This window comes from Mesoplodon densirostris, chromosome 7, assembly GCF_025265405.1.
Source record: "Mesoplodon densirostris isolate mMesDen1 chromosome 7, mMesDen1 primary haplotype, whole genome shotgun sequence".
Taxonomy (NCBI): domain Eukaryota; kingdom Metazoa; phylum Chordata; class Mammalia; order Artiodactyla; family Ziphiidae; genus Mesoplodon; species Mesoplodon densirostris.
Genome location: NC_082667.1, coordinates 103,686,333 through 103,710,449, shown reverse-complemented (window position 1 = coordinate 103,710,449; position 24,117 = coordinate 103,686,333). Strand labels below are relative to the sequence as shown.

Below are 24,117 nucleotides of genomic sequence, written 5' to 3'. Positions count from 1 at the left end.
TTCTGCCAACCTTGGATTGAAAATATTTGGAAAAAAAATTCCAGAAAGTTCTGAAAAGTAAAACTTGAATTTGCCACATGCTGGCAAGTATTTACATAGCATTTACATTGTATTTACGATTGTTTACATAGCATTTATATTGTATTAGGTATTGTAAATAATCTAGATATAATTTAAAGTATATGAGAGGATATGTGTAGGTTATATGCAAATATAATATTTTATATTTATATATATGTATTTATGTATGTATATAAATGTGCATATATTTTGTGTAAGGGATTTGAGCATCCCTAGATTTTAGTATCTGCAGAGGGGTCCTGGAACCAATCCCCTGTGGATACCAAGGGATGACTGTATACCTAAAGTGCTTACTATTTACATCTAATCATCAAGCAGCATGATAATTATAGATATTATTAAATGTGTCTAATTAGGTGGCCTTTAAATTTAATTTGATTGTCAAATTAAATGAGATTATTGAAAGAGACTTAGGTAGAGATGATGAAGTCCTGAATTTGGGAGACCTCATTGGGAGAAGTTTTTTTATTTTTCCTACCACGTTCATGGTTGCTGTCTATAGCCTATTGCTTTCTAGTTCGTTTACTTTACAATGTATAAGATGAGAGGAAAGTATTACCCTTGATAATAATCAAGTGAGTATTATATATGAACTTAATTTACCTACAAAATCAACAAACATCTGAGGCCTTACTGTGAGCCAGACACCATTCCAGTTTCTCAAAAGGGGGATTGAATATCTCAAAAGTTAGAAACTTAATGATAGAACTGCCATATAGCTTTATTGACTGCGTGAGCAAATACTATCTAATTTTAAAGATAGTTAAGAAACATTAACTTTATTCTGTTTTGAAAATAAACTACTGTAATATCTAGTGTTTCAAAACATATATAGAATTGTGAGAATTCCTCAGGTCAGTTTGAGACTTCTTCTTTCCTTCTACCTAGGTGACTTATATGAACCTATCTTTGTTTTTCCATTTTTAAGCATTTATTATATGAATTTTTGATGTTTCCTTAACTGTAAGATGAAGAAATTGGACTGGATTTAGTTTTCTTACCTTTTAACATTTAAACTTAATTTTTGCAAATGGTAATGTATTGTTTTTCCACCCTCCTAGGAAGCAATACAGGTATGGGGTTTCTTTGAAATTTAGAAAATTCATTTAGAAAAGAATTTAACTTCAGTGTAAAACTTTGCTTTGTGCCTTATATTTGTTTTAAGTGCTGGAAATTTGCTTTGCATTTCCAGTAACGTGTGTATTGCTTTAAAATGTTGAATATTTTATTTCCTTGAACAAAAGTCAGTTCCTACAAAAGCAAGCACTTAATACCTTATTTAGACCTGCATGTCACCCTTACAGGATATTAATTTACAGAGGTGACTATACCAGTATTAATGTGCACTTACAACAAGTCTTTAGAGGTAGTCTTTTTGACCTGAAAACAACAGAGCATAGAGCTTTAACTTCTTGAAAAGCTCTGGTAATTGGGATGAGCTTGTCTAAAATGATGTCAGAGGAAGGCAGAATAAGATAGCCAAAAGAGCACAGGACTTGAATTTAGAAGGACCTATGACTTTGTTGACTAGCCTTATTACTTTGGGCAAGTGACTTATCTGAATCTTAATTTCCTTAATTAGAAGAACAAGGGATTGTGATACTTATCTTGGGCCGAGGGAGGAAGGGCAGTTATTAGGAAGATCAGATAATGTAGGTGAAGTGGCTGAAGAGTGAGCATTCTACACATAATTCCATTTACTACCCTTATCCTTGCTTTTGGCCTTATTTCTTTTTTGCAAAATGGAACTAAAAATTCTTGTCCTCTCCTTCACTTGTGGAGTCACATGGCATTATATAGGTAAAAGTACATTATTATTGCTATTAAATTCAGTACTTAACAGAGCTAAAAAGTTTAATAAGCATAGTTCTTTGTATGTTCGAGGTTTTAAACCTGTGGGTCTGTGAACTTGAATAGTGAAAAAGTTGCATCTTTATTTACACATTTTCTTCCATTACGAATGTGGGCAGCAGTAGCAGAGACTGTTTCTAATAGAAATTGCAGATATTTTCATGATGCATAACTGTTATTGCAGATCTCAAAATGACATTTAATACCCATTATTACTTAAAGTTTAATTATTAGCTACACTGGTAGATATTGTGATTTAAAGGTTAACAAAGAAGCATATATATTACTGTATCATATATTCGTGCTTTTTATATTTTTGGTATTATAATTCAGTATGATTGATTTTTTTTAAATGTAATATTGTGTATTTTATTTTGTGCATTTAAAAATACTTTTCTAGGAAGGGGTTCATAGGCTTTACCAGAGGGGCCCATGTTGGGGAAAATAATGATTAAGAACTTTTTTTTGTAGATGCCATTATTGTGTTAATTTGACTGCCAGAATGACCTTATTAATTCAGTTTATACTTCTCTTTGTTACCCTGCTTTCCAAACCCACAGTAAGTTGGCAGAGGACTGCAGAGAGACCACAATTAGGTTCAGAGAAGGTGTCTCAAAAGACAGAAAAATAAGTACAGTTAGGCTTGGGGAAAAGAAATTCTTAAGAGTAAAATTAGGCAGCCTGGTATAAATTATTGAAGCATCACTGTAGGCCCAGTATGGACAGACTTAACACCTGTTTTACCACCTGACAGGTGGGGAGAGTCTGTTGTGTCACTGACTAATAGAGCTCAAGGTGTTAAGCGTGAGGCTGTTTTTTCCATTGTACTGCAGAAAAGAGGCTGTTTTAGGGTCACCCTCAGAGTTAAAGGACAAAGAGAATGTTTTATGTGAATGTTTCATCTGAGAAATGTGGCACTGTGTTTTAGTACGTATTCATACGTTTTCTGGAAATGGGATATATATATATATATATATATATATATATGCTGGTGGCATCTCTTAATACTGCTTGCCATGACTGTGCTTCATTGGTTCTGTGGGAGTCAGAGTGGAAAAGAGGTAGGGTAAGACCACTTTAAGAAATTTAGGAAGAGTGGGGAGGAAGGAGTAAATTTTGTTTCAGTAATTATTTATTATGAGGGTAGAGGGGAGAAGAGTTGATTTTTATTATATATCTTTGGTATACAGTGGTTTAGGTGATTACATGGTGTCATTTTTTTAGAGAAGAAAAGAAGGCACCGAAACACAGTTTTCAAGATGAACCAGTTAGAGGTACAAACTCAGGACATATATCTAGGTACCTTGGCTTTTCATGTGACATTTTATTAAATTGTCCATTCTACTACTAACAGATGCCATTTTCAAGGAAAAAAATAGGCTAATACAATCAAAGGAGGACTAGAAATGTACTATTGAGGTTAAATAATATTATCGCGATATAAGTATTTTTTATGATCACTAAGTTGGCTAAAAACTTAGGTTTTAACTACATTTATACACAGCTTCATCCTAAAAAATTTAAGGTAGAATTCTTATGTATGTCATGATATCTTATGAATAAACTGGTATATAGACAATTTAGTGAAATATATTTTTAAAATTCTTACCTGATTTTTAAAATTAGTAACTTAACAAAAATAAGACCCTGATTAGTATTAGTGCTCAGTTCTGTATATCCATATATCCTTTGTAAGGGTCCCTGTTTTTTTACTTAGTTATAATAGATGGCTACGTATTCTGCCTTGTCACTTATCCTTATGTAAATGTTGACAGTTTGTCCCCCTTGTTATTACATAATTTCAACATTAATTGTGATTTTGATTTTAATCATTGGCTGTTATAATATCTTTGTACTGCTGAGAACATCTTGGTACAGATTACTTTGTTTTATATTTATTTATTTGTGGTATATTTAGGAGAGAACACTGGTCTGAAAATACACATTTTTAGAAGCTTCTTTTAGAAGTCAACTGTATCCTTATTTGCAAAGGCTTTTTGTTAGGCCCCTCACTTCCCCACAGTTCATATAGATCATTTAGGCTTGTTGGAGATTTTAAAAGCTTAATGTGTATAAACTTGGTTTTGTATATGTTGGCCTGTGATATATTTGTACTTTTATGTCACCAGAGCACTCATATTAAACCTGAAACTTTAATATGGATTATTTTGCTTGAAAGGTCCTTTTCTATAGAGTATAATTTGAAGTAACTCTAATATAGAAAACTGGGATAAATTATTTCTTAAAGGAGAAGGAAAAAACTCTACCTTTATTTAGTTCCAGTATTTGAGTAATACAAAACTTAAGAAAGTCGGCAAAACCTGACATACGTGATGTTTATTTACCTGCCTAGCTGGTCCTATGTTTGATGAGTACTCTTTCTGTAATTAGAGTGCTGTAACTTAGTTTATAGTCTGGCATCCAGTCAGTGTTCACTTTTTCCCTTTGTTCTTCCTTACCAGTGAGAAATGGCACAGGAAGGGCAGAGCAGCCAAATGGTTTAGCAAACAAGAATGATCAGTACATGAGCAAGCTCTCTTGAGTATCTGCTAACTTCTCTAGGGTGTGGCCATGGGGCCTGATATGGTAATGGAATGCTAAATCAAGAAGGTAATGTAAAAATTGATCTAGGACAATTAAAATTCCTGGTACTGTACGCTGGTAGGAACAAACCTGAAATACCTCTATAGGGAGACATAGACAGCTCAGGGCTTGCAGGAATCCCACACTGGGGAGTGGGACAGGGACATGAGCTTTCTGTCCAAAATTACAAACTCCATAAAGGAACAAGTCATAATGAACTGGAAATAGAAAATTATATAGTGACATAAAATAAACATTATAGGGGTAAAAGGAGGATTCAGTACAAATTATAAAATATTATAGGAGTAAAAGGAGGATTCAATACAAATTATAAAATAGTATAGCATTAAAGTTTTTTTGAAAGGCCAGAAGTGAATTTCTAGAAATTAAAATATATAATCACTGAAAATTTAAACTAGTGGACAGGTAAACCATTAAGAACACCTGCAGAGAATTAGTGTGTGGAGGAATGTTGAAGAGAGGTAAATAGGTGGAAAGTGTGAAAGAGTAGGCATGGATTAGAGAATAAGATATCCAGTATGTATCTAATAAGAATTGCTGAATGGGAGAGACAATGGCTAATAATTTTCCAGAATTTAAGGAAAGCATGAGTCTTCAGAATAAGGAAGCTTACCAAATCTTGATCAAGATAAATAAAAGCAAATCTGAAGAACACACACACACATACACACACACAAAATCTTAAAGGAAAGCAGAGAAAAAAGGCATATTACCTCAGAGAAATGAGTTAAATTGCCAGCAGACTTCTCCTCATCAGTAACAGATGCCAGAAGAAAACTAATATCTTCCAAATGCTGAAGGAATAAGTTACTTTATAATTCTATATGCAATTAAATTATTACTTAATGAAAAGAAATATTCATTAGATATAATAATTCTAAACCTTTACCCAATAACATAGCCTAAAAGCATATAAATTAAAAACGGGCAATTTATAAGAAGAAATTAACTTCCACAATCTGAGTTGGGAAAATTCAATACATTTTTTTTCTCAATTTGATTAACTAGCCTAAACTTTGAGAGTAGAGAGACTATAAAGAAAACATTAAATACTTACTCTGGCTTGATCTAACTTATCAGATGCAAAACATACATTATTTTCATTTATACCTGGAACAATCAAAAAAGAAATGAGGGCTTCCCTGCTGGCGCAGTGGTTGAGAGTCCAGCTACTGATGCAGGGGACACGGGTTCGTGCCCCGGTCTGGGAAGATCCCACATGCAGCGGAGTGGCTGGGCCCGTGAGCCATGGCCGCTGAGCCTGTGCGTCCGGAGGCTGTGCTCCGCAGTGGGAGAGGCCACAACAGTGAGAGGCCCGTGTACTGCAAAAAAAAAAAAAGAAATGAAACTGACCAAGCACTAAACATAAAGGAAATCTTAATGAATTTTTTGACTAGAGTATATAGTAAACTTAGAAATAAATAATAAAAAGACAGCACTCTGCCCCCAGGCCTCTGACCATTCTATTTGAAAATTTAAAACTTACTATTAGTAGAAATCATAATTGGAAACCTGAAACACCTAGAGCTAAACAATAATGAAAAAACTATAGGGCTTCCCTGGTGGCGCAGTGGTTGGGAGTCTGCCTGCCGATGCAGGGGACGCGGGTTCGTGCCCCGGTCTGGGAAGATCCCACATGCCGCGGAGCGGCTGGGCCCGTGAGCCATGGCCGCTGAGCCTGCGCGCCCGGAGCCTGTGCTCCGCAACAGGAGAGGCCACAACAGTGAGAGGCCTGTGTACTGTAAAAAAAAAAAAAAGAAAAAAACATATATAAAAACCTATGTGGGAAGCCACTAAAGTGATACTTAGAAAAATAGTGGAGTTTTAAATATAAGGTATTTTCCCCAAAATTATTCCCTCCAAAAGAAGATTTATATTTGTTTCATAGGAACTGTCGCATTGCAAGATGTTCTCTTTTTCTTGAGCATGGAAGTACTGTTTTAGAAAGGTGCATTGACCTGAAATACCTTTACTACATGTCAGTTTGGAAAGCTCATGGAGCTCATCTGATAAGTGATTTAAATGTAAAAAAGAGGCTAAGAAGTCTAGAGGAGATCTGGTTTTAAAAGTCACTTAAAAATAACACATCTAATTATACTGTGGATATTAAAATATATTCCAACAATACAAATAGGAAAAAACAACATCCTACTAATGTTTTCTATAAATGGGTAATTGTGGCTTGGGATAAAAATGTTAATTTTAGTGATAGATTCAGAAAGTACTTTATGGGGCTTCCCTGGTGGTGCAGTGGTTGAGAGTCCGCCTGCCAATGCAGGGGACATGGATTTGTGCCCCGGTCCGGGAAGATCCCACATGCCGCAGAGCGGCTACGCCTGTGAGCCATGACCGCTGAGCCTGCGCGTCTGGAGCCTGTGCTCTGCAATGGGAGAGGCCACAACAGTGAGAGGCTTGCGTACCGCAAAAAAACAAAAACAAAAACAAAAAGTACTTTATGTAATCTGGAAAACTTACTGTGATTCAGAAGTTTGATATAGATGCTCATGTCTGGTGTGTGAGGAATTTAGATTATTTTACATAATCAGATGATAATTACTTGAAAATAGTCTCACTGGCAAAATAGGGAGATCATTTCATGTTTGGAATTGCCTTATGGTGGGACATACTTAGTTTGTGACCTTAATGCATGTTATTAGAAAAAAAGTTTGGAAATTACTTAGGTAAACTTTCAATTTCAGGGATTAGAATATGAGCCTCAGAGTAAAAGCCAATTAATGAGAAGAAAAATGATGAGAAAAAGGACAGAAATTAACAAAACAGAAAAATAAAAGAAACAAGAAGATCAACAAAACTGAAAGCTGGTTTTTAGACCAATAAATGAAGCAAACTTCTGGCAAGATTAATCAAGCAAAAACGAAGGCAAAAATTAACAGTATTAGGAATGGAAAGGGGATCATAACTGTAGATGTAGTAGAGATATAAAAAATCATGAGAGAATACTATGAATAACTTTATAGAAATATGTCACTAAGACTTGTGGAAAAAGCAGATTTTTTCCCTACACTGTGGGGTGTAGGGATTTAAGTCATGTTTTAGCCATGTTGTATTTGAGGTATCATTGAGATATTTAGCAAGCCAAGTTAGCCAAGCAAGTCTGGAGATACAGTTTTGGGTGTTACTAGTTTATAAATGATGTAAAAGGTTGGTTTTTGAGACTGTTTTAAGACCTGAGATGAATTTGATAGTAGGGGTGAAAAGAGGATTTAGAAGTGGAAGATAGGACTGAAGTACAGTTAGGTTCATGAAGGTAGGTGATTGTAGGTAGGGAATATTTATCATTTCATAGCTAAGAGTTAGGAAATGAGGAATTTAATACTTCTAACTGAATTCCATAGCCCATTGTATTAGGTAAGAAATTTCTCTTGATGAAGTTCCCTGTATAGGGAGAGGTTCATTGACATGTGATTGGCTAAAATTTAGAGAAATGACCTTACTTCGATCCTTTGCTTTTATTTCAATTTGGAGAATTTTCAGTTTTATTAATAATAGTATCTTAAATACAAAAGTAATTCTATATTAATTTAGTTGATAGTGTAATGAATAACATTTCTTGGCAAAGATATTACTTATATAAGCTGATTTTCAGGTAAATAATATATTTCTTACTATAGGTTTTCAAATTGGAATGATAATCATTTCTTTCTGGACAGCTAAATGGTTAAAAATGTTACATCTTTTGGTAGGTTTGTAGGGGGAAAATCTACTTCTGTTAAATGTTTGTGAGAACATTTACCCTAAAATAGCCCATTGTTTTTCCTGGATTAAGATTTACTTCTTTTGCCTGAGCCGGAGAAGATATAATTTAACATTGGTGTTCAGGACAATTCTGTATTTCCGTGAAGGCCATTAGCTTGCTGATGAGTAGCATGCAGATTACTGGTGTGCAGACTATGGCTGTTTTATCCACCTTAGGTGAAAAAGTTACTCTTATGTTATTTGTCTCTACTTGGACTTTTAAACTTTCAAGGAAGAAAAAAAATTTTCTTTAAAAAGTTACCTTTTTGTAGTTTACATTAATCAGTATTTACTTCTTTGTCTTTGGCAGTACAGAAGAAAGGTTGAGAAGTGTTCCTAAATTCATTTCTTTAGAATCTGAATCTATCTGTTCTCTTCTTTGCCGTCCCTCTTCTCTACCAGTCTGGGTATAGGGGCGAACTTGATTCAGAAAGAGAAAGCATTTGGCCCTTAGTAATCTTTCCTTTGCTATGTGTTGTCTGTACTTAAACGAAAACTTTTAGTTGATGATTGAGATGCTTTATACTATGTTATTTGAGATGTGTGCTGTTTTAAATCACAGATATAAGTATTTTAAAGAATGTGAAATAATAGAAGACATTGAAAATTAGAATAAAATGAGAGCTCCATGTTAATTGTAACATTTTAAAATGTTAGTTTTAAGTTTTCTTTATACAAATTATATTGTTAAGCAAAAACATTACTATATAAAAAGATAATAGATCAATTATGCTTTCTTTTCTTTAACAGAAGAACAACAGAATTCATAAAAGTGAAGAATTTTTAAAGAGGGTGACAAAAAGAGAAGGAAAATGCCGAAACCAGTAAGTGTATTTTATTACTTTTGACACTGCTTACTTAATAAATATCAGTGGCATTAAGTTCCTTTCGGAACAAGGCAAAGTATTATGGTAGAGTTTTGGGGGGAAAAAAAGCACTGATATTACTGTTGTTTGTTTTAGATTAATGTGGCTAGAGTACGGTGTTATGTGGGCCAGTGATGAAGAGGTTTAGGTGACACTGTAATTAAGATTACTACAGGATATGGGGTCAAACTTAGTTCTTATCCTCGCCCTGCCACTTAACCCGACTGACCTTTGTTAGATTAGTTCAGTCTCTCCAATTCTTAATATCTTCACATATAAAATGGAGGGCTTCCCTGGTGGCACAGTGGTTGAGAGTCCGCCTGCCGATGCAGGGGACACGGGTTTGTGCCCCGGTCCGGGAAGATCCCACATGCTGTGGAGCGGCTAGGCCCGTGAGCCATGGCCGTTGAGCCTGCGTGTTCGGAGCCTGTGCTCCACAACAGGAGAGGCCACAACAATGAGAGGCCCACATACCACAAAAAAAAAAAAAAAAAAAAAATTGGAGATATAATTAGTTACTTATTGGAGATTCTGGTGAGGATTAGAAGATCCTGGTACATATACATTCAGTGCTCAGTAAAAAGTAACTTAGTGTTAAACAGGAGAAAATAATGAGAGGTCAGAAGGATCCATGCAGTATTAATTGTCTCATAATTCTAGCTTTGATGCTAGTGATACCAGTGCTGATACTATATATAGTCCTAGGTTTTTGATTTAATGGTATATTATATGTGATCATTTTATTAAGTTTTATAATTATATAATTTGTGACTAAAGTTTATCCTTTTATCTTAGGATAAATGTACTTTTCTTCACCTAACAAAATCGGGGGATTTTTTTCAAGAATTTTTTGGCCAGTTATCTTTTTAAGAAAATCATTGGTTGTGGTTATTTGAATTTTCTGGCATGAATGTCACTTTTGAATTACTTTTAAAGATTTAGCAGGTAAAAAAGTGCATTGTTGGAGGGAGTGAAGAACAGAAAGAAGTAAAAGGCATAATCAATACAAAGCAAGAATTAAATTTTTCTATTTGCAGATGATATAATTATGTAAATAACCTGGAATTTACAAAACAACTATTAGAACTAATAACAAAATTTAGCAAGATTGTTGGACATAAGGTTATATTTTTTAAAAATCAGTTTTCTGTTTTATATACTCGCAGCAAAATTCAAAAAATGAAGTAAAAATTCCATTTGTAATAACATCGAAAACAAAGTATTTAGGAATAACTTTACAGAGGCTGTACAAGATCTCTACACTGAAAACTTATAAGTACTTAAAAACAACAAAATATATACAAAAATAAACATTGGTCATAGATATGTCTAGAAAATATTACTACAATGTGTTCTCCCCAAATATATTGGTAGATTGAATGTAATTCTAACCAGTTGAATCCCTTTGGTAAAAATTGACTAGCTGATGATAAAATGTTTATGGAAGAGCCAAAACTTATGTGGAATAGCTAAAGTAATAGCTAGTGGGAAGCAGCCGCATAGCACAGGGAGATTAGCTCAGTGCTTTGTGACCACCTAGAGGGGTGGGATAAGGAGGGTGGGAGGGAGACACAAGAGGGAGGGGATATGGGGATATATTTATAGTATAGCTGATTCACTTTGTTGAACAGCAGAAACTAAGAAAGCATTGTAAAGCAATTATACTCCAATAAAGATGTTAAAAAAAAAAAACAAGGGTGGGGCTTCCCTGGTGGCACAATGGTTAGCAGTCTGCCTGGCAGTGCAGGGGACACAGGTTCTAGCCCTAGTCCGGGAAGATCCCCCATGCTGCGGAGGAACCAAGCCGGTGCACCACAACTACTGAGGCTGAGCTCTAGAGCCCGTGAGCCACAACTACTGAAGCCCGCATGCCTAGGGCCCGTGCTCCACAACAAGAGAGACCACCATAGTGAGAGGGCCACACACTGCAACAAAGAGTAGCCCCCGCTCGCTGCAACCAGAGAAAAGCAAAGCCCTCACACAGCAACGAAGACCCAACACAGCCAAAAATAAATAAATAAATTTATTTTAAAAAAATAAATAAAATAAATAAAAAAGAACAAGGGTGGAGCACTTATACTCCTGGATTTCAACGCTTATTTTCAGGCAACAAAAATAAGGCAGTGTGGTATTAAAATATTAGATAATAGGATCAGTGGAACAAATATACATCTCCACACACAAGGTTGTCACACAATTCAATGGGGAAATTAAATTCTTTTCAAGCAATGATGTTGGAACAAAGAGTTATCCATACAGAAAAATACGAATCTTGACTCTTATATCTCAGTTTACACAAAAAACTAACTCTGAATGGATCACAGGCCTAAATTAAAAGGCCAAAACTATAGACTTCTAGAAGAAAATAGAAAACACTTTTGCAGTCATGGGGTAGGCAAAGATTTCTTTGATAGTACAAAGAAAGTTGGAAGCATTAAAAAAAAAATTAAACCTCAAAATTAAAAAGTTCACTATTTGGAGAACGGAGCCCGTGTTTCTGCAGAGTGAGAACTCCCGGTTTGGGGTCTCTTCCCTCTGCCGCCACGGAACTGCCCTGGAGCCCGAGGGGAGGCGGCCTCCCTGAGGCTGCCGGCTCTGGAGGGGCCCCGGCGGCCGAAGCCGCAACAGCTGTGACAAGGGACTGCGGGCCGGCCGTGTGGATGAAAGGCTCTTGGTGCTGCAGCCAGGAGTCAGTGCTGTGCCCCTGAGGTTGGGGAGCCAACTTCAGGACACTGGTCCACAAGAGACCTCCCAGCTCCACGTAATATCAAACGGCGAAAATCTCCCAGAGATCTCCATCTCACCACCAACACCCAGCTTCACTCAATGACCAGCAAGCTACAGTGCTGGACACCCTATGCCAAACAACTAGCAAGACAGGAACACAACCCCACCCATTAGCAGAGAGGCTGCCTAAAATCATAAGTCCACAGACACCCCAAAACACACCACCAGGCGTGGACCTGCCCACCAGAAAGCCAAGATCCAGCCTCATACAGCAGAACACAGGCACTACCCCTCCACCAGGAAGCCTACACAACCCACTGAACCAACTTTAGCCACTGGGGACAGACACCAAAAATAACGGGAACCATGAACCTGCAGCCTGCAAAAAGGAGACCCCAAACACAGTAAGATATGCAAAACAAGAAGACAGAAAAACAGCAGATGAAGGAGCAAGATAAAAACCCACCAGACCTAACAAATGAAGAGGAAATAGGCAGTCTACATGAAAAAGAATTCAGAATAATGATAGTAATGATGATCCAAAATCTTGGAAATAGAATAGAGAAAATGCAAGAAACATTTAACAAGGACCTAGAAGAACTAAAGATGAAACAAGCAATGATGAACAACACAATAAATGAAATTAAAAATACTCTAGAAAGGATCAATAGCAGAATCACTGAGGCAGAAGAACGGATAAGTGACGTGGAAGATAAAATAGTGGAAATAACTACTGCAGAGCAGATTAAAGAAAAAAGAATGAAAAGAACCGAGGACAGTCTCAGAGACCACTGGGACAATATTAAACACACCAGCATTCAAATCATAGGGGTTCCAGAAGAAGAAGAGAAAAAGAAAGGGACTGAGAAAATATTTGAAGAGATTATAGTTAAAAACTTCCCTAATATTGGAAAGCAAATAGTCAACCTAGTCCAGGAAGCACAGAGAGTCCCATACAGGATAAATCCAAGGAGAAATACGCCAAGACACATATTAATCAAACTGTCAAAAATTAAATAAAAAGAAAACATATTAAAAGCAGCAAGGCAAAAACAACAAATAACACACAAGGGAATCCGCATAAGGTTAACAGCTGATCTTTCAGCAGAAACTGCAAGCCAGAAGGGACTGGCAGGACACATTTAAAGTGATGAAGGAGGAAAACCTACAACCAAGATTACTCTACCCAGCAAGGATCTCATTCAGACTTGATGGAGAAATTAAAACCTTTACAGACAAGCAAAAGCTGAGAGAGTTCAGCACCAGCAAACCAGCTTTACAACAAATGCTAAAGGATCTTCTCTAGGCAAGAAACACAAGAGAAGGAAAGTCCTACAATGACAAACTCAAAACAATTAAGAAAATGGGAATAGGAACATACATATCAATAATGACCTTAAATGTAAATGGATTAAATACTCCCACCAAAAGACACAGACTGGCTGAATGGATACAAAAACAAGACCCATATATATGTTGTCTACAAGAGACCCGCTTCAGACCTAGAGACACATAAAGACTGAAAGTGAGGGGATGGAAAAATATATTCCATGCAAATGGAAACCAAAAGAAAGCTGGAGTAGCAATTCTCATATCAAGACAAAATAGACTTTAAAATAAAGACTACTAGAAGAGACAAAGAAGGACACTACATAATGATCAAGGGATCGATCCAAGAAGAAGATATAACAATTGTAAATATGTATGCCCCCAAACTAGGAGCACCTCAATACATATGGCAAATAGAAACAGCCATAAAATGGGAAAGTGACAGTAACACATTCATAGTAGGGGACTTTAATACCCCAGTTTCATCAATGGACAGATCATCCAAAATGAAAATAAATAAGGAAACACAAGCTTTAAATGATACATCAAACAAGATGGACTTAATTGATATTTATAGGATATTCCATCCAAAAACAACAGAATACACAATGTTTCTCATGGAACATTCTGTAGGATAGATCATATCTTGGGTCACAAATCAAGCCTTGGTAAATTTAAGAAAATTGGAATTGTATCAAATATCTTTTCCGACCACAACGCTATGAGACTAGATATCAATTACTGGAAAAGATCTGTAAACAAATACATACAGTCTAGGCTAAACAATACATTACTTAATAACGAAGTGATCACTGAAGAAATCAAAGAGGAAATTCAAAAATACCTAGAAACAAATGACAATGGAGACACGACGACCCAAAACCTATGGGATGCAGCAAAAGCAGTTCTAAGAGGGAAGTTTATGGCAATACAATCCCACCTTAAGAAACAGGAAATATCTCGAATAAACAACCTAACCTTGCACCTAAAGCAATTAGAGAAAGAAGAACAAAAAACCCCCAGAGTTAGCAGAAGGAAAGAAATCATAAAAAGCAGATCAGAAATAAATGAAAAAGAAATGAAGGAAATGATAGCAAAGATCCATAAAACTAAAAGCTGGTTCTTTGAGAAGATAAACAAAATTGATAAACCATTAGCAATACTCATCAAGAAAAAAAGGGAGAAGACTCAAATCAATAGAATGAGAAATGACAAAGGAGAAGTAACAACTGACACTGCAGAAATACAAAAGATCATGAGAGATTACTACAAGCAACTATATACCAATAAAATGGACAACCTGCAATAAATGGACAGATTTTTAGAAATTCACAACCTGCCAAGACTGAATCAGGAAGAAATAGAAAATATGAACAGACCAATCACAAGCACTGAAATTGAAACTGTGGTTAAAAATCTTCCAAGAAACAAAAGCCCAGGACCAGATAGCTTCACAGGCGAATTCTATGAAACGTAGAGAAGAGCTAACACCTATCCTTCTCAAACTGTTCCAAAATATAGCAGAGGGAGGAACACTCCCAAACTCATTCTCCGAGGCCACCATCACCCTGATACCAAAAACAGACAAGGATGTCACAAAAAAAGAAAACTACAGGCCAATATCACTGATGAACATAGATGCAAAAGTCCTCAACAAAATACTAGCAAACAGAATCCAACAGCACATTAAGAAGATCATACACCATGATCAAGTGGGGTTTATTCCAGGAATGCAAGGATTCTTCAATATACGCAAATCAATCAATGTGATACACCATATTAACAAACTGAAAGAGAAAAACCATATGGTCATCTCAACAGATGCAGAGAAAACTTTTGACAAAATTCAACACCCATTTATGATAAAAACCCTGCAGAAAGTAGGCATAGAGGGAACTTTCCTCAACATAGTAAAGGCCATATATGACAAACCCACAGCCAACATTGTCCTCAATGGTGAAAAACTGAAAGCATTTCCACTAAGATCAGGAACAAGACAAGGTTGCCCACTCTCACCACTCTTATTCAACCTAGTTTTGGAAGTTTTAGCCACAGCAATCAGAGAAGAAAAGGAAATAAAAGGAATCCAAATTGGAAAAGAAGAAGTAAAGCTGTCACTGTTTGCAGATGACATGATACTATACATAGAGAATCCTAAAGATGCTACCAGAAAACTACTAGAACTAATCAGTGAATTTGGTAAAGTAGCAGGATGCAAAATTAATGCACAGAAATCTCTGGTATTCCTATACACTAATGATGAAAAATCTGAAAGTGAAATCAAGAAAACACTCCCATTTACCACTGCAACAAAAAGAATAAAATATCTAGGAATAAACCTACCTAAGGAGACAAAAGACCTGTATGCAGAAAATTATAAGACACTGATGAAAGAAATTAAAGATGATACAAATAGATGGAGAGATGTACCATGTTCTTGGATTGGAAGAATCAACATTGTGAAAATGACTCTACTACCGAAAGCAATCTACAGATTCAATGCAATCGCTATCAAACTACCACTGGCATTTTTCACAGAACTAGAACAAAACATTTCACAATTTGTATGGAAACACAAAAGACCCCGAATAGCCAAAGCAATGTTGAGAACGAAAAATGGAGCTGGAGGAATCAGGCTCCCTGATTTCAGACTATACTACAAAGCTATAGTAATCAAGACAGTATGTTTCTGGCACAAAAACAGAAATATAGATTAATGGAACAGGATAGAAAGGCCAGAGATAAACCCACACCCATATGGTCACCTTATCTTTGATAAAGGAGGCAGGAATGTACAGTGGAGAAAGGACAGCCTCTTTAATAAGTGGTGCTGGGAAAACTGGACAGGTACAAGTAAAAGTATGAGATTAGAACACTTCCGAACACCATACACAAAAATAAGCTCAAAATGGATTCAAGTCCTAAATGTAAGGCCAGAAACTATCAAACTCTTAGAGGAAAACATGGGCAGAAAGAACACTCTATGACATAAATCACAGCAAGATCCTTTTTGACCCACCTCCTAGAGAAATGGAAATCAAAACAAAAATAAGCAAATGGGACCTAATGAAACTTAAAAGCTTTTGAACAGCAAAGGAAACCATAAACAAGACCAAAAGACAACCCTCAGAATGGGAGAAAATATTTGCAAATGAAGCAACTGACAAAGGATTAATCTCCACAATTTACAAGCAGCTCATGTAGCTCAATAACAAAAAAACAAACAACCCAATCCAAAAATGGGCATAAGACCTAAATAGACATTTCTCCAAAGAAGATATACAGAGTGCCAACAAACACATGAAAGAATGCTCAACATGTTTAATCATTAGAGAAATGCAAATCAAAACTACAATGAGATATCATCTCACACCAGTCAGAATGGCCATCATCAAATAATCTAGAAACAATAAATGATGGAGAGGGTGTGGAGGAAAGGGGGCACTCATGCACTGCTGGTGGGAATGTGAATTGTTACAGCCATTACGGAGAACAGTATGGAGGTTCCTTAAAAAACTACAAATAGAACTACCATATGACCCAGCAATCCCACTACTGGGCATATACCCTGATTAAGCCATAATTCATAAAGAGTCATGTACCAAAATGTTCATTGTAGCTCTATTTACAATAGCCAAGAGATGGAAACAACCTAAGTGTCCATCATTGGATGGATGGATAAAGAAGATGTGGCACATATATACAATGAAATATTACTCAGCCATAAAAAGAAACGAAATTGAGTTATTTGTATTGAGGTGTATGGTCCTAGAGTCTGTCATAGAGAGTGAAGTAAGTCAGAAAGAGAAAGACAAATACCGTATGCTAACACATATATGGAATCTAAGAAAAAAAAATGTCATGAAGAACCTAGGGGTAAGACAGTAAAAGAGACACAGCCCTACTAGAGAATGGACTTGAGGATATGGGGAGGGGGAAGGTTAAGTTATGACAGTGAGAGAGTGGCATGTACGTATATACACTACCAAACGTAAAACAGATAGCTAGTGGGAAGCAGCCGCATAGCACAGGGAGATCAACTCAGTGCTTTGTGACCACCTAGAGGGGTGGGATAGGGAGGGTGGGAGGGTGGGAGACGCAAGAGGGTAGAGATATGGGAACATATGTATATGTATAACTGATTCACTTTGTTATAAAGCAGAAACTAACACATCATTGTAAAGCAATTATTCTCCTATAAAGGTGTAAAAAAAATTATACCTCAATAAAGGCATTGAACCTAAAAGAAAGAAAAAGATTAAAAAAATAAAATGGGTTAATTGAAAAAAAAAATTTGCCGTTGGAAAGACAAAAGTAAGAAAGTAAAAAGGCAAGGCAGAATGGGAGAAAATAATTGCAGTATAGCATTCTTTTAGAACTCAATAAGACAACCCAGTTTTTAAAAAGTGGGCGAAAACTTTGAACAGATACCTCACAAAAGAAAATATATTAATAGCCAATAAGCACTTGAGAATATCCTCAATATCTTTGGTTATCAGGGAAACATAAATTAAAACTACAGTGAGATACCACTTTATATTTACTAGAGGAGCTATAATTAGACTGATAATACCTTGCCTGTAAGGATGTGGATCAACTAGAACTCTTATTTCTAGTAGGAATGTGAAAGTTAAAAGTAGTTTGGAAAACTGTCTGAATAATTGAGTGGAGAACATTTTTTATTCCTAAGAGTAAGGATTCAAAATTATATATAAGGCTTCCCTGGTGGCACAGTGGTTAGGAATCTGCCTGCCAATGCAGGGGACACAGGTTCGAGCCCTGGTCCAGGAAGATCCCACATGGTGCGGAGCAGCTAAGCCCTTGCGCCACAAGTGCTGAGCCTCTGCTCTAGAGCCCGTGAGCAACTACTGAAGCATGCTCACTATTTATGCCTAGGCTGAAAAGTAACCTTATATCTGTCTCTTCTGCTCATATTCTGTTGGTGAGACCTTAGTCACATAGCCATACCTAATTGCAAGAGACATTGAGAAATGTTCTTGTAGCTCAGTAGCCATGTAATTCTGTTAGATTTTGGTGGTCAAACAACAGGTAGTCTCTGCTACAATCATATCGTTAGTTTTAAGGAGAAAAATCATATAATAAATTCAGAGCAGTTGCTAAAATTGAACAACTATTTATGATTTAAAAATAAAAACCAAGACTTCTTAAGCTACGTGTAGAAGAAAACCTATAGCAAAAATAGTTCTTAATGTGTTAACAGTGGAAGCTTTTCTTTTAAGATCGGGAACAAGACAAAATGTACCGACTATCACTGCCGCTGTTCAACATTGAACAGAAAGCCTGTGCAGAAAAATTAAAAACTCTAGGACTGGAAAGGAGGAAACACTTTGAAGATGTTAAGGTATTTATTTATATCAGGGGTTGGCAAATTATGGCCCATAGGCCAAAGCCAGCCCACCACTTGTTTTTGTACAACCTTCAAGCTAAGAATGATTCTTACATTTTCAATGGTTGGAAAAAAATAAAAAGAATAGTAATATTTCATGACTTGAAAATTACATGAAATTCACATTTCAATGTCCATAAAGTTTTGTTGGAACACAGTATGCTTATTGTTTATTATCTATAACTGCTTTTCTGCTATAGCAGGAGAATTGAGTAGATGCAGCAGACAGTATGGTCTGCAAAGCCTGAAATATTTACTATCTGTACCTTTACAGAAAAAGTTTTCTGACCCCTGGTTTATATAGATACAAGAATTTACACAGACTCATTTTAACAGTTGGCAAGGGAGCTGATAAAATGATCAATATAAAAATCAATTGCATTTCTACAGAAGTAAAACCAGAAAAAATTTTGGAAAGATGCTTCATCATATTTATGACCCTGTGTTTGAAACGCTTTAGGCTAGATGAGTTTCAGTATTTGGAATTCTTTGGATTTTAGAAAGGTGAATATACAATGTATTATGTGCATATGTAGTATTATGAAATTTCCAGCAAGGTCTGTTGCATCACATCAGTATTTCTATAGATCGGTGTGTGAATATCCATTTGAGGTGGGATAAATTAATTCCCCAGTTGGACTTATTTCAATTCTTTTTGCTAGAAATTAGCTAATAAACTAGAGTTTTCAGTGCATTTAGGATGTCATGGGATTATGAACTTATAATAGCTATAAAACCATAGGAGAAAGATATCTTAAATGATTAATATGATTTTTCTGGAGGAATTTATAAACATTTTTTAAAAAGATCTTAAAGAAGACCTAAATCAATGCATAGAAAGAACCATACACTTGGATAGTAAGAGTCAATATTGAAAAGATGTCATTTTTTACCCCAAGAGGCTGATGAATTTAGTGTAGTTCCAATTTAAATCATAATGTGGTGTTTTGAAAAATTTATAATTATATGTGGAGTCAAGAGCAAGAACAAAGAGACAAGAATAGCCAAAACAGCTATGAAAATAATAAGGGATGACTTGCCATACCAGATATCAAGACTTATTTAAAGATACAGTAATTCAGACAGTATGGTATTGGCAGAATAGTTCAATTGAACAGTGCAACAGAATAGCACAAAATAAGACCCATACCTATGGACATTAGATTTGTGACAGTGCAGTCTTTGGAGAGTGAATGAGGTAATCAATATACATCATGTTTGGATGTTTAAAATCACTGTATTATTATCCCTCTGGGGATTAGGAAATGAAATTGGATTTCTACCTTAAATCATAAGCAAAAATCATTGAAGACAAACTATGAAAAACAAAACTTTGATAGGAAATATAGGAATATCTTTATGACTCCAGACTAGGGAAGGATTTCTTTTCTTCTTTAAAAAATTTTTTTATTTTATATTCGGGTATAGTTGATTTACAATATTGTGTTAAAGGTTTTCTTAAATATGGCAAAAAATTGATATCTCCATGTAAAACTGATAAATTCAACATTAATATTTTAAAAATGTTTATCATAGAGAGGGACTCTTCATAAAATAGAAGGGCAAGCTACAAACTAACTGACAAAGGACTAATATCTAGAATGTATAAAGATCTCCCACATATGAGTAAGAAAAAGACAACCCAATAGAAAAATAAGCAATACATGTGAACAGACATTGTGAAAGATGAGGAGACTGAGTGGTCAATAAGCATATTATATTACTTTTCTATTGCTCTATAACAAATTATCACAAATTTGGAAGCTTGAAACAACACACATCTATTATCTCACAGTTTTATACACTAGAAATATGGGATGATATGAATGGGTTCTCTGCTCAGGGTCTCACTACTCTGAAATCAAGGTGTAGCTCAACTGCATTCTCATCTGGAATTTGGGGTTCTCTGTCATTGGCAGAATCCATTTCCTTGCAGAATGATCTATCCTTTACTGGTGAATGAAGTCCCCATTTTCTTGCCAGCTGTTGGCCAGGGGTCTCTCTTAGTCCTAGAGTGTGGTGTGTGTGACAAGTCCTTTGCTCATGCCCCCTCCAATTCAGCAGTGGAGAACCTCTTTAATGTCAGTCCTCTCACACTTTAAATCTCTCTGACTTCTGCAACAGTCAGAGAAAACTCTTTGCTTTTAAAGGAATCATGTGATTAGCTCAGGCCCACCCACAATGATTTTCCTATCCTAAGGTCAACTGATTAGTAACCTTAAGTACATCTGAAAAATCCCTTTTGTCTTGTAATGTTAACATAATCATGGGAGTAAAGTGGGGGTGGCGGGGAGGAGATCATGGGGGCTGTCTTATAATTCTGCATATCACACATAAGAAAATGTTCCCAATTTCATTAGGGATCAAGAACCTGCATATTTACACCATACTGTGATATCATTTTGTACCCACTAGATTGTTAAACATTAAAAAATCTGATTATATCCACTATTAGTGAAAATATAGAGCAGCAGGAATTATTATTTATGGGAGTATAAATTGATACAATCATGTTGGAAGACAATTCAGCATTACATTGTAAAGTTGAAGCTATGTATACTTTATCACCCAGGAATTCTGAGTTATACTTCTAGAGAAACTCAGACACATGCACTAGGAGACATGTACAAGAATGTTCATACCAGTATTGTTCTTAATAACCAAAAAATTGGAAACAGTTTAATGTCAATCGATAGGAAAATGGTAAATGAATTACTGTGTAGTCACATAAAGATGAATGAATTGCAACTACTCAGAAAAACATCAATGAATCTTAGAAATATAATTGTGAAAAGGCAAACTATAGTGTAGCAAACTTTTTGTTTAAACCTTTTATTGACATAGAATATACATATGCAAAAGAATATATAAGTGTGTAGTTGATGAATTTTCATAAAATATACATATGTAATCATTGCCCACATCAAGAAAGACTTTATTAGCAAGTATTATACAATTTTAGTACAGCTATATTGCTAAAAATCAAAAACTAAACAATATTTTACATATACATACCTACATTTGTGACAGAACTATTGTTTTTTAAAAAGCTAAGGGGATGACAAACACAAAATTTAGGTTAGTACTTACCTGTGGGCATTGGGGTCAGGGAAATTCACAAAGAAGAAATACACTGGTGACATTTTTTGTCATTTCTAGTTTTTAAGTTGAATGGTAGATTTATGGGTAAAGGAGAACGTTTTCTTTGTTCAAAATGTTCTGACACCAAAAAGGAAAACATTTCCTTTATTCAGAATGTTCTGATACCAAATATGTGGGTTTTCCATACCAAGCAGTTCTCCAATTCTATGTGGATACTAGTTGTGTGTCCTGCAATTTAATTTGTTCTGACACAACTACCCAAAATTAACGCAGACCCACTGGACTGCTCTGGACTTCTGAAGCTAATCACAGGTAGTGCAAGTGACTCACACTTCTAACTTGGCTAAAGTTTGGGGATTCCCACGATCCCCTCTTCAGATTCTCTAATTTGCTATATATAATAGCTCACAGAACTCAGGGAGACACTTTACTTACTTACTATTACTAGTTAATATGAAGGGTACTATAAAGGATACAAATGAAACAGATGAAGAAGGTGAGGTCCAGAAGGGTCCTGAGTGAAGGAGTTTCTTTCTGTCTTTGTGGAGTTTGCAGTGCACCACCCTCTCGGCAGGAAGAAGCAGGGAAGCTCTCTGAACCCTTTTGTTTAGGGTTTTGTGGAGGTTCCAGTTCATAGGTGTGATTGATTAAATCATTGGACATTGATGATCAGCTCATTCCCCAGCCTTTCCCCTCCTGGGCAGTCGGGGTGGGTGTCTAAAAGGTTCAATCCTCTAATCATGTGATTGGTTTCTCTGGCTACCAGCCTCCATTCTGAAGCTATTAGGGCCCATCTGGAGTCACCTCATTAGCATAAACTCCTTTATGGTTGAAAGGAGCTTATTATGAATAACAAAAGATCCTCCTCTCACATCTATCACTCAGGAAATTCCAGCGATTTTAGGAGCTCTGCCAGGAACCAGGATGAAGACCAAATATATATTTATTGTTATGTTACAGTGGGTTTTATTTTGTTATGCTTCATTGTCTGTATATGTTGCAAGTATTTTATGTGTATTAATATTTCCTAAAAGATTATTTTAAGAAGGAGCTCTATAAGATTTTTTTGATTAGAGAAGGTATTTCAGATAAAAGTACATGTGTGGAGGTACATGTGGTTGTTAGCATGAGTAAAATGTAAAGGGAAATAAGTCTGATTTAGAGTTCTAATAGTGTGAGTTAAAAGTTAAAAAGATAGGTTTTTACCATATCATGGTGCATTCTAGGTGAAAATGCTATTCTGGAGTAAAAATTATTTTGGTTAAGGCATGTTACGTTTTTGGTGAGATATCCAACTAGAAAGGTATTTACACCCCAAAATTGGAATTTAAAAACGGCTAGCAAATAAAAGGCAATAGATGTATGGTTTTTATAAAGTGAAGAATAATACATTTGCAGTATAAATAAAACTAAATATTTGATTTTTGTATTGAAAGAAATATGGAATAGTGAATGACATTCAAAGAGTTTGGAGTTATACCTCTGCCCTGCCATTTGATATCCATGTGTCCTTGGGCAAGTGATGGAAACTTTTCTATAGAAATGAACTTTTCTATAGAAATGCACATATCTCCTAGTATTGTTGCAGAGGCTAAATAAGAAAATGAAAAGCGCAGGTCCTCGTGCCTACTGTATGTTAAGTATTCAATAAATCAAAAACAAATATAAATAAATCAAACTATCACTTTAATAAAGAAAATATTAGGTACATTATAGAGTTGCGTTTTACTGCCTACATATGATACCACTTTATTTTATAAATCAGATAAAAGTATTTTCTCTTTTCTACTGATTTTCCCTTTGTTTTTATTGCAGATCAATGTAAGAGTAACAACAATGGATGCTGAGCTGGAATTTGCCATTCAGCCCAACACAACTGGCAAACAGCTTTTTGACCAGGTATCATTTACCAAATGAAGTATGTCATTTTGACACCATAGTGTGGATGCTACTGCATACTTCTTTCTGTGTTTTTCTATACCTTTACTTATAATGCACCAATGTAGCACTTGGAATATTTCACAGTACCTGTTCAAATGTCTTGGGGATAGTCTTTCTCATTCCTAGATTTTGAGAGATAGGACTTTTTAAAAATAATTATTAGCAGGTATTTATTTAACATCTGTTATGCAAATCATTGTAAGGAGAACTAAAAGGAGTTCAAAAATATTCTCCAGGGCTTCCCTGGTGACGCAGTGGTTGAGAGTCCGCCTGCTGATGCAGGGGACACAGGTTTGTGCCCCGGTACGCGAAGATCCCACATGCTGCGGAGGGGCTGGGCCCGTGAGCCATGGCCGCTGAGCCTGCACGTCCGGAGCCTGTGCTCCGCAACAGGAGAGACCACAACAGTGAGAGGCCCACGTACTGCCAAAAAAAAAAAAGAAAAAAAAAGAT

The 24,117-nt window shown here is 35.8% G+C and overlaps 1 protein-coding gene across 1 annotated transcript in view; it reads left to right on the top strand.

The window, feature by feature from the left end:
• The window catches only part of RDX (radixin), an 80,939-nt gene that overhangs the window by 4,602 nt on the left and 52,220 nt on the right, over window positions 1–24,117 (top strand). Inside the window, exons 2-3 of the mRNA XM_060105117.1 lie at window positions 9,043–9,116; window positions 23,539–23,622. Coding sequence (XP_059961100.1) covers window positions 9,105–9,116; window positions 23,539–23,622 — 96 coding nt within the window. The 5' untranslated portion in view covers window positions 9,043–9,104. The remainder of the gene's footprint in view (window positions 1–9,042; window positions 9,117–23,538; window positions 23,623–24,117) is intronic.